Source organism: Leptopilina heterotoma, unplaced genomic scaffold (assembly GCF_015476425.1).
Source record: "Leptopilina heterotoma isolate Lh14 unplaced genomic scaffold, ASM1547642v1 Lhet_267, whole genome shotgun sequence".
Lineage (NCBI taxonomy): Eukaryota > Metazoa > Arthropoda > Insecta > Hymenoptera > Figitidae > Leptopilina > Leptopilina heterotoma.
Window position 1 is genome coordinate 355,313 of NW_025110976.1, and position 12,187 is coordinate 367,499.

Genomic DNA, 12,187 nt, shown 5'->3' on the forward strand with positions numbered 1-12,187 from the left:
AAATCCTTCAGCGACTCATGTTAATATTTCACTCGCGATTGCTCGTATATTCTCGCTTCGAAAATATAAGTGAATTTCAATTTTTGTGCTAAGTTAGTCAACGTCATATTGGCCCAACGCATTCCTATATATGCAAAATATATCCGAATATGACGAGAGCATGAAATGAGTGAAGCCGACCAGGTCGGACGTAGACGTCAGAAATATTTATTTTTATATACACCATATTATATGTATGTCAGTCTTGTGCATACCGAGCACGTACAAGGTAGGCATATCGTAACCGAAAAAGTATCTCTCGTGCAACAATAGGCAGTCGGCGCCATTCGAAAAAGTTTGAGTCCTCATTTGTTTCAAAAGAATAATATGCACGACTCGATGCTTTTCGGGGTCGCATTGACAAGTGACAAGCCTAAAGTTTTCACTACAGCAATTCCAAGCACATACTGATTATAATATCACTTGCTGACGGAATATTCTTGGTTAACAAAAAAGTTGATTAGAATAATTTTCACCCCTATTCTTTAATTACAGGAAATGAGGTTATTTAACAAATTTTTGTTTTACTCAATTTCGTCAGACAGTGACATTGTTTGGATCAACATGAAGCAGTTTGTTTTATTGATTTTCATTGGTTTATTATTCAGTCTGGAATGCATTTCCGGATGAAAGAGATATTTTGAATGCAATTCTCTGCGAGCGCATGCATATAAGAGAGTGCAATGGAACGTTCTCTGCAACTGGTGGGATATTTGTTTCTCTGTATATGGTGTTTCTGAAAGTTGTGGTTTAATGGTAAAGATCGACGTGATTTGCAAATAACGAAAAAAAGCGGCGATGCTAAATGGAGCCTCGTTACAGTCGTGAAACCGCGGTCAGATTATCTCGCCACCTTGCACCAAATACGATATTTATAAATCACGTTGCTTACGTAATGTAGTCGTTTACAATCGTGATTAGCCAAGCCAAGGTAGACGCATGCGTGTGGACGCAAAAAAATTAAACGTATAGGGCTTACGAGTAACCGAGATTATGGCCATTCTCTCTGCTTCTGGATAACTTTATTCCTCGATTACTAAGCACGCAGTGACAGTTCTCGAATTAATATTATCTCATTATCTTTTGTGAATAAAGGCTTATTTCCGTCTTCCGTAAACATCTTTCCAATTTGGCAAAAATCTAAACACCGAATAAAAATTTAACTAAAATTGAGTTTCATTTAATGCTTTTATTTAATTGCATTTATTTCGACCTACTTTTAAAATTACATACGGCTTTCTTAATTTCAGTAACTAATTGGAAGTTTTGCTCAATGAATTTCCAAATTGTTGAACCCCATTTTATGTCCCTGAATTTAGCGTCGAAAACTATTATTTGGGGTTTTAGAGATGAATGTCACTAAGTTCACTAAGTGTAACATGGGGAAAACATGGCGTACGTCACAGTTTTACAACACAAATCCTTCTCGTATCAGGTTACTTTAAAATTCCTTTAAATAATTTTTATTGCAAGTTGCTGGTAATTATTTATAATAATATAGATTACGTCTGTCATGTGCAAGTTGATTGAAATTTTAGGTTTAAAAGGATTTTTGAACAAATTTTAACCTCTCACTTTTTAAGTTTTACAACACAAAAGCTTTCCCGTATTTAGTTAATGCAGTTTTGAATAATGTTTAATGAAAGTTATTGGAAAATATCTATAATAATATAGCTTACGTTTGTTATGTGCAGATTGATCGAAATTTTATGTGGAAAATGTTTTTTAAACAGCTGTTCAGCTTTGTGTAAACACTGGAAAACCTGTCACTAACCGGTAAAAATTTGTTTCAAATTCCTTTTAAACCTAAAATTTGAATCAACCTGTACATAACAGACGTAATCTATATTATTATAAACATTTTCCAACAAGTTTCATAAAAAATTATTCAGAACTCCATTAACCAGATACGGGGAAGATTAGTGTTGTAAAACTGTGAAGTCATAATGGTTCAAATGCCCTTAACAGAAAATATTATCTTTTCACATTCTTATGTGAGCTTTTTCAATGTCAAACCCTACTTCAATTTACTAATTGTATAACATGTGCAACAAGTGTTCTCGAAGATGTTTGACCTTTCTATAACAGCTTAAGGTACGCTCGCGATCTTAATTTTCTATAGAATTCCATGAAATTTAAAATCTGAATAGTTAATAACAAGATCTACGCATTTGCAAAATTTAAAAAAAATTGACCGTTTCTAAAACAAGATATTTAAGTTAAAAGTTTGTTATTTAACATGGTCAACCGTCAACCTATAAAGAGTCCTTTCTAAAAAAATGCAAAGCAGAAAAAGCTCGAATTGAAAAAAGTCGAACTCGAAAAGTATCGAAGCAAGAAATAAGCATAGAGAATCCTTTCTAAAAAAATGCAAAGCAGAAAAAAAAAAAAGAAATAGATGGAGCATGGAGCTGTCTTGGGTTTGTCTTGTTTATCTCAAAAAAAATTATAAATAAGGGGCCGTACACATAATACGTCACGCGATTTTTGACCATTTTTGACCCCTCCCTCCCCCTATGTCACACTTCGTCACAAACCTTGAACCCCTCCCTCCCCCTACGTCACGTCACACACGTAAATTTCACTGTAAATTTTATACATTGGACATTATATATTATATACAACACTCTAAATTATTGAATCAGTTAGAAATAACTGATTTAGAAGCAAGAAATCAGTCACTAATTCAAATAGTAATATTTTTTTCTGACAATTAGTTAAAAATAACTGATGTTTCAATAAAATTTTTTTGGATTGATTCAATTATTAGTCACGTTTAACTACCTACATAGCACCGAAACTTTCCTAACAATTTATTGAAGGCAAGCTTCGAAATATTTAAATGCAATGTTTAGTGAAAATTGTATAAAGATTTAAATATCCCACTCCAATAAATGTTTAGCGCGAAACTTTCCTGAAAATTTAACTTAAATTTTCAGCAAAATTTTTACGAAAGTATAGTCAAAAGTGTAATTAAATGTTCAGGAAAGTTTCAAGCTATATTTTTAAGAAAATTTGACGATAAACATTTATTATAGTGAGAAATTTAAATCTTTACACAATTTTAAATAAACTAATTGCTAGTAAACTTTTCGAAGTATGCAAGCAAATCTTTAATATACATATATTTAGAAAAGTTTCGGTGTTTTGTGGATAATTTTTCAGTTATTTTTAACTGATTCAGATACAAAAAGACAGTCACTGCTGATTGCCAGTTTAAACCATGATTTTTAACTGATTCAAATTAAGAGAATATATTACTTATCATATTATAAATAATATACCAATAGATGTTAAACAGGTACATATAATAGATATTAAATAGTTTAGAGCATTTTTAACTTGTTTTATTTAGAAAAAGTGCCATTGTCACATATAATTTCTTATAATCTTTGAATTTAAAAGATTGTGACGTAACACATGAGTTCACCCCCCCCCTCCCCCATGTCACACTTAGTCACAATTCTCAGACCCCCTCCCTCCCCCTAGCCGCGTGACGTATTATGTGTACGGCCCCTAAAATGATTTTATTTATAAATAAAATGAAATCATAAATAAAAAAAAGAAGGATATCAAATAATAAAAATATAATAATTAAAAATATAAATTAGAATTTAATTAAAAATTAAAATAGAATTAAGAATAAAGCAGCAACAAAGTCGACCGCCAAGCGGTCGACGAGGGCTCTGGTTTTATATAAAAAATTATTAAATTAAAAAACTGAACATTAGAACTTTTAAAAATTGAACAAAAATGAAGAAGGAATAGAAGCAACGAAGACGGCCGAAGGCCGTCTGAAGCTCTAGTGCATATAAACGACACATTTCTTCTAATAATGTAATTAATAATTAATTATGTAATTGTGAATGATCCCAAAAATACTGTACCAAATTTCAGAGCGATTGGTGCAGTAGATTTTGAGTTACGGCGTACACGGACTTGAAACGGTGTTTTTCCTATCGCTTTAAACAGAAATTTTATGTTTTAGGGGACCTCCCAGTTATGATATGCAGAAATTTTTAAAACACACAGTTTTCTTGAAAGTATCAAATCACAGATGGATTTGATCCTCATTTTTTATATAGTAGTAGAGCTATGGGGATCCTGGACCACTTACCGACGGTCGGTAAGGTAGATTTCTTAATACCTCACTTCCAAGTGGCTTAGAGGGGATGCTCTACCTTACCGACCGAGTTTTTAGTACCGGCTGCCACCGCTAGATGGCGCCATTTTATTTTTTGTTCAATTTAAACCCCCTTGGTGGGATATTTAAATTTTTATTTCCCAATTTTAAATCCCTTGGTATTTTTAAATTTCCCGCTAAAATTACTGACCGAGTTTAATTAGAGGTTGCCTTCGAAAGATGGCGCCACTTTCGATTATCGGCTAATACTCTTGGTGTCCTACTATACTTACCTTACTTACCTAAAGTTACCCTATAATCGGCGCGGCGCTCACTCCATTAGGCATGCGGTAGGAGTGGAGTCGCGAGTGCGACTGAGCAGTAGCGGGTCTCATCGTAGTGGTCTGTGGAGTGTGGTAGGGAGATGCGCGCGACTCTGGAGTAGTGGGGCGCACGGCAGTGGGGTGATGCGCGCGACGCTCGAGTAATGGGGCGCGGCGTATTGGTGGGGACTGGGGTATAAGTTACAGAGCGCGAGCCACAAGCATCAGTTGCATCTTGTTAGGTGCAGCAGCGTAGTAGCATTAGAACTTTCAGGATATTCGCGATTTTCAGGATTTTCAGAGCTTTTAACTTAGAATTTGTTTGTTTAATTTTTTTCTTAGTCTTAAGTGTTCTTTTATCAGTTTATTTTTAGGTTTTTTTTTAAATTTAGCATTTAAGATGCCAAAGTGCAGACCACCAAAAAAGTCTCGACAACGAATCCTCATCGATGAGTTTAACGAAGTTTGTCAGGAGTCTGACAATTTTATTAAATGCGCGGAATGTAAACTCATCAATGTAATGTCAATGACTGAAGATGAAAAATTGATTGCTGCCTGTGAATGGCAAAACAAATGTCAAAGATATATGAACATTTTCAGGAAATTTTTACATAACTCTGATTTCTCTTCATCCCAAAGATCTAGGTGCCAAAATTTAAGTCAAAAATTAGAATACTTGCGTTGCCATTTTGATTTGTCATAGAAACACAGTGCGGGTGTGCAAGTATCGAATGATAGAATGAAATGGGTTGATATTGAAGCAGCATTTGATGAACGGTTGCAAACTAGTGCTATTATAAATTAAGATTACAAGGACATTAATAAGTTTCTTGATGATGCCTTTGCTTTGTTTAAAATTAATATTCAAAAAGCTTTAAACCGTTATGGCCCGTTGAAAGTGTATATCGTTTGGGGGGGAAAATTTGTAAAAGATTCGATTGATAGTAAACAAGAAATGTCTGATCTTAAGACATTTATCGCGAAAACGGCTGAAATTTTTTTAACAACCCCGTTAGACGACTGGTACAATATTGAATTGATGTCAATATTGAATTGTTTTATTTTATGTATTATTGATGTCAGTTTTCAAAAATTAAAAATGGCTGATCCAATATGGCAGACGAGGTTTGTAAAAATTAATTGGATTCACCTGAAACTCTTTACTCGGGGGTTCTTGGGGACTCTGATTACGAATATGATGTCAGTTTTTAAAAATTAAAAATGGCTGATCCAATATGGCAGACGAGTTTTGTAAAAATTAATTGGATTCACCTGAAACTCTTTACTCGGGGGTTCTTGGGGACTCTGATTACGAATATGATGTCAGTTTTCAAAAATTCAAAATGGCTGATCCAATATGGCGGATCAGTATTGTAAAAAAATTATTCGCCGGAAAATTTCAACTCGGGGGTTCTTTGGGTCGCTGATTACGAATATGATGTCAGTTTTCAAAAATTCAATATGGCTGATCCTATATGGCGGACGAGTTTTGTAAAAATTAATTGGATTCACCTGAAACTCTCTACTCGGGGGTTCTTGGGGACTCTGATTACGAATATTTTTTTTTTTTTTTTTTTTTTTTCTTAAATGACTTGAGGCTTGGCCAACTGTCAGAACACACACTCTTATATACCAACTTGATTTTGCGTTTCTACAGAACGACTTTGAGGTTAGGAGTACTCGCATTTGCCTGGACCACCCGTCTAAATGGGTTTTCTCGCCAGTGGAGAGGGAAACTGTAGAAAACCTCTCCGAGTACAACCGGTTTATCGACAGTCGAATTCTAATGGTGTGTACCGGACAATAATCGACGGTGCACATCATTATACTTCGACGTCAAACCTCCCGCTCAGATTATCTCACGTGCCGGAAAAATCCCAGGCTAATGGGCGCGAACCAAGTACCCTTGATCGCAATTCAAAATGGCTGATCCAATATGGCGGATCAGTATTGTAAAAAAAAATTATTCGACGGAAAATTTCAACTGGGTTCTTGGGGTTGCTGATTACAAATATGATGTTAGTTCTCAAAAATTCAAAATGGAGTATCAGTTTTGAAAAAAAAAATTGGATTCACCTGAAACTCTCTACTCGGAGGTTTTTTGACGGCGGTTATTACGAATATGATGTCAGTTCTTAAAAATTTAACCCTTAAAGCGCACCCTGGGTGTGCGTCACTCAAATAATAGCTTTTTACTCTAGAGTCAAACCATTTTATTTCAACTAAAGTGGTCGCCGACTAATTTTAAAAAATTGTAATATTCTACAGGAATGATACTGATGTTACTAAAATCACAAAATAAAAAGATTTTTTAAAAATAATTTTATATCTTTTGTAAAACATGAATTTTAAATATTAGAATTGCTGAAAACTGTCAATTTTCTGCCAGTATAAAATAATTCAAAAGAAATACATTTTAGTACAAAAATATAATAAAAATTATTGGCATTTGTTGAGAATGTCTAAATTTATTATTATAAATTGATATAAGCATTTAAAAATATAAAATAATAAATAAAATATTATTCCAAAGTTCATCATTAAATTAACCTATTTTTGGGATTTTTATTAACAAATAATGAGGAAATGGGATTATAAAATTAGGTAAAAACTTACGGAATATTAAGAATTTGTGATAAACTTTCAGTTTTGCATAAAAGTTTTCTTTCATTTTCTCGAAAAATAAAAAATATGTGTAAAATAAAATTGCTACTTTGCCCATTTTCACGATTTTCAAGTGTGTTTAACTTTTCTGGAGAAAATCGGAAAAATATGGGATTTTCATAATTAAATAAATTATCACTAATTAAACACACACTATGATTTTCACTTTGCTCCCGAGCCTAGTTTAAAAATTATAAATTTTTTAAAAGTAGTATATTTTTGAGGGTTGATGAATGTATTTTTTATAAAGTTGAAGTTGTTTTATTCTTATTGTCAATGCTAATCTAACTTCAACTTGTAACGAGGTGAATCGTTACTTATTTCTCCAAATCTGTCGTGTGTAGGAAAAGTAAATTTCATTATAGTAAGTTGTTCGTCGTTCTCTCTCTTATCATAGTTTTGTCTTGTTTTCTTGTCAAGTCCCTTGTGTGTGTCCTTGGTTCAGCGACCCGAGACCTGTGTCATTCGTGAAATCTGAATTTAAATGATTTCGCGCATGATTAATTGCCAGAGACCGTCACATGACCAATGACCCTTTCCAAGACCATTTTAGGTGCTGTACAGTGGGGATAAGAAAGAAGGGTTTTTCCCAATTTTCCATAGGAAAAAGGAAGAAGCAAAATATGATGAGGAAGCCTACCGGTGATGAGGAGATAGGATTTACACTTGCTTGTCACTTACTTGCAGAGGTTCAAGTAGTCGCGACGTGATTTTTGACTAGCGTCAATTATCGAATTTAATAATAGAATATTTTATTTTATATTTTGTTATTAAATTTATAGTTTATTGGGTTTTAATTAATAAATGAGTTTTATTTTATTAATTGAGAGTTTAAGTGTTTTATTTCTATTTTTGTTTGTGCTGTAAACGGTTGAGAGTGCCAAAGTCGTTATAATTTGGTAGCGTCTCAACGGTCATTTGTGTAAAAAGGAATGGTCCATTGTCAAAGTTGTTTTTACATCGCAGCTTGGAGAAGAGGAACTACCCGATGAGATTTGTGAAGATTTTGTTGTGGTGAAGTTAGTTTCGGAGTAACGGGTCGTGATGTAAATTTGTGATGTTTTATTTTCCTTTGGTAAAGTTCTATGTTGCAAATTCCACCCTTACAAACTTTATAAAAATTACATTCGATAACCCTTAAAAATATACTATTTTTAAAAAATTTATAATTTTTAAACTAGGCCCGGGACCAAAGTGAAAATCATAGTGTGTGTTTAATTAGTGATAATTTAATTAATTATGAAAATCCCATATTTTTCCGATTTTCTCCAGAGAAGTTAAACACACATGAAAATCGTGAAAATGGGCAAAGTAGCAATTTTATTTTACACATATTTTTTATTTTTCGAGAAAATGGAAGAAAACTTTTATGCAAAACTGAAAGTTTATCACAAATTCTTAATATTCCGTAAGTTTTTACCTAATTTTATAATCCCATTTCCTCATTATTTGTTAATAAAAATCCCAAAAATAGGTTAATTTAATGATGAACTTTGGAATGATATTTTATTTATTATTTTATATTTTTAAATGCTTATATCAATTTATAATAATAAATTTAGACATTCTCAACAAATGCCAATAATTTTTATTATATTTTTGTACTAAAATGTATTTCTTTTGAATTATTTTATACTGGCAGAAAATTGACAGTTTTCAGCAATTCTAATATTTAAAATTCATGTTTTACAAAAGATATAAAATTATTTTTAAAAAATCTTTTTATTTTGTGATTTTAGTAACATGAGTATCATTCCTGTAGAATATTACAATTTTTTAAAATTAGTCGGCGACCACTTTAGTTGAAATAAAATGGTTTGACCCTCTAATATTTTGTTTAAATTAGTAAAAATTTAACATGTATCGCTATTGGAAGGTACATTTTGTACTTAACAGTATGTTCCGTGAGTGACATTTTTCTCCTAAGTGTCTTTGTGTATTTGATAACTTTATGAAGTTGACGGCAAAAAATTTCTATGTGGCTGATGCCCAGTTATCGGTTGAAAGTAATTTCAGTAGTCTAAGAAATTTGTTTTGTAGTTATTAAGATAATAAAAATCATTATGAAACCTATTTTTCTTTAAAATAGATGTACTGAGCTACATAAGATAATTTTTATAAAAGATAATATCCTATTCCAGCTTAGAGAACACACAGTAAAGCCCCTGAATGTCGCACACCCATTGTGAGGTTTAAGGCTCGATTCCTACACAGAGAGAAAAAACAAGGCTTTTCCCTGTGACTTCAATTCATGCCTTTTTCAGGTAGCAGTTTTAAAATTCAAGTTCAGAGTTTTTGGGGTCGCTGATTTGGAAACTGACATTATATTCAAAATAAGGGGTCCCAAAAAACCACCGAGAAGAGTTTCAGGTGAATCAAATTAATTTTTACAAAACTTATCCGCCATATTGGATACTACATTTTGAATTTTTGAAAACTGACATCTTATTCGTAATCAGCAACCCTAAGAACTTCCGAGTAGAGATTTTCAGGTGAATTCAAATTTTTTTTTCAAAACTGATCCGCCATATTGGATCCGACATTTTGAATTTTTGAAAACTGACATCATATTTGTAATCAGCGACCCTAACAACCCCTGAGTAGAGATTTTCAGGGGAATCCAAATTTTTTTTTCAAAACTGATCCGCCATATTGGATCCGCCATTTTGCATTTTTGAAAACTGATATCATATTCGTAATCAGCGACCCCAAGAACCCCCGAGTAACGAGTTTCAGGCGTTTTCAGTGACTTGAAAAAGTTGAAGCACTATGTTTCATATGAGAGTCATTTTTTTGGTTTTAGCCGCCATATTAGCGTCCGCCATTTTGAAAAAAAATTGGTTGGTTCAGGGTTTTGTAGCTGTGGGTCCATGGACGCGATATTTTGAGCTTTTGAGAGTGTCCACCTACTTTTTTCAGGTGAAAATACGTATGAAATGAAATTTTTTTCTCGAAAAATCGTGTTTTTTTGGAAAAAATTGAATTGTTTATAACTTTTTAACAATCTGGTATAAACAAATTTTAACTGCAGAATCTGAAAAAGGAGTAAATTTTACATTAAAAATAGTATATGCCAATTTTTTTATATGCATTTTAATAAAAAACGAGGTCCTCAAAATCAGTTGAAATTTTTCGTCCGTCTGGTCCTTAATGGGTTAATACCTTGCGGAGAACAAATGCCAGTAATGAATTCGAGAAAAACTTATTCAAACTAATGAATAACGCGGTATTTGGAAAAACAATGGAGAACGTGCGGAAACATGTAGATGTTGAACTCGTGACAAAGTGGGAGGGTAGATATGGAGCTGAAGCCTTAATTTCCAAATCTAATTTCCACATCAGAGCCATTTTTAATGAAAATTTGGTTGCTGTGGAACTTAGGAAAATGGAAGTTTTGATGAACAAACCCCTGTATGTTGGCTTGACTGTTTTGAATGTGTCAAAAACATTAATTTACGACTTCCATTATGATTATATGTTGAACAAGTATGATGAAAAAAATTTGAAATTATTGTACACCGACACCGATAGCCTGATTTATGAAATCAAGTGCTCAGACATTTACGCTGATATGAAGCAAGACATTATGAAATTCGACACTTCTGATTATCCGGTTAATAACGTGTACAATATTCCGCAAGCCAACAAAAAGATATTAGGTCTCATGAAGGAAGAATGTTGCGGAAAAATTGTAACAGAATTTGTTGGTTTGCGGAGAAAAATGTACAGCGTCCGTGTAGAAGGGAAAGATATCATAAAAAAGGCTAAAGGTGTCAAAGCAGGAGTTGTTAAGAAAAATATCGACTTTGATGATTATGTTTATTGTCTACGAAATATTAAAATGCAATCTAGAACGCAATATTCAATTAGGTCGAATCTTCACAAAGTATAAACTTTGAAACAAACGAAAATTGTTTTAAGTCCTTATGACGATAAGAGGTATCTTTTAGAAAACAGCACCGACACCCTCGCATGGGGTCATTGTAAAATTCTTGAAATCGATGACGATGAGGATAAACTAATGTAAAAAAAAGAGAAGAGGAGGAAATGGTTGTTTGAATAAAAGATGTTTATTTTATTATATGTCTACTTTATTTAAAAAACCTTAATCTAGTTACATTAACTTGTTATAATTTTTTAAACTACATTTTAACTTATTAACTATATTTTAACTTATTTTAACTTTAATTTAACTTATTCTAACTTATTTTAACGTTAATTTAACTTATTTTAACTTTACTTTATCTTACTTTAACTTATTTTATCTATACTTTAACATTAATTTAACTTATTTTAACTTTACTTTATCTTACTTTAACTTATTTTAACTATACTTTAACTTATTTTAACTTTCTTCAACATTACTTCAACTTATTTTAACTTATTTTAACTTTGCTTTATCTTATATGAACTATTTTTAACATTACTTTAACTTATTTTAACTTTACTTTAACGTTACTTCAACTTATTTTAACAATACTTTAACTTATTTTAACGTTACTTTAACGTTAGTTTAACTATACGTTAACGTTAGGTCAACGTTACTTTAACTTAATTTAACGTTACTTTAACTTTACTTTAACTATACTTTAACGTTAGTTCAACGTTACTTTAACTTATTTTAACTTTTTTTAACTACATTTAAACTTATTTTAACTATATTTTAACTTATTTTAACTATATTTTAACTTATTCTAACTTATTTTAACGTTACTTTAACTATACTTTAACTTATTTTAACTTTACTTTAACATTACTTTAACTATACTTTAACGTTACTTTAACTATATTACATATCAGATTTTTTTATCCAACTATTGTGTGAGCTATCGAATCCAATCCATTTCACGTAGGGGAGGGTAGGCTACATTGAACCGGGTATTTTATAAAGTCCAAGAACTAATAAAATTTTACTAATTTCGATCAGGTTTTTGTATCAAAATTAAGCTGAAGTACTCCTTTAGTTAATACACACGTTACAAACACAAATTATTATGATTAAATAATAAAATTTAATTTTTTTCTAGCCAGTTAAACT

The 12,187-nt window shown here is 31.9% G+C and overlaps 1 protein-coding gene across 1 annotated transcript; it reads left to right on the forward strand.

Moving 5' to 3' along the window:
- The first annotated feature begins 10,390 nt into the window (after nucleotides 1-10,390).
- LOC122503652 lies at nucleotides 10,391-11,041 on the forward strand. The gene has a single exon (XM_043614277.1). It carries the CDS (start codon nucleotides 10,391-10,393, stop codon nucleotides 11,039-11,041), a length of 651 nt encoding a protein of 216 aa, XP_043470212.1.
- The last annotated feature ends 1,146 nt before the right edge of the window (nucleotides 11,042-12,187 follow it).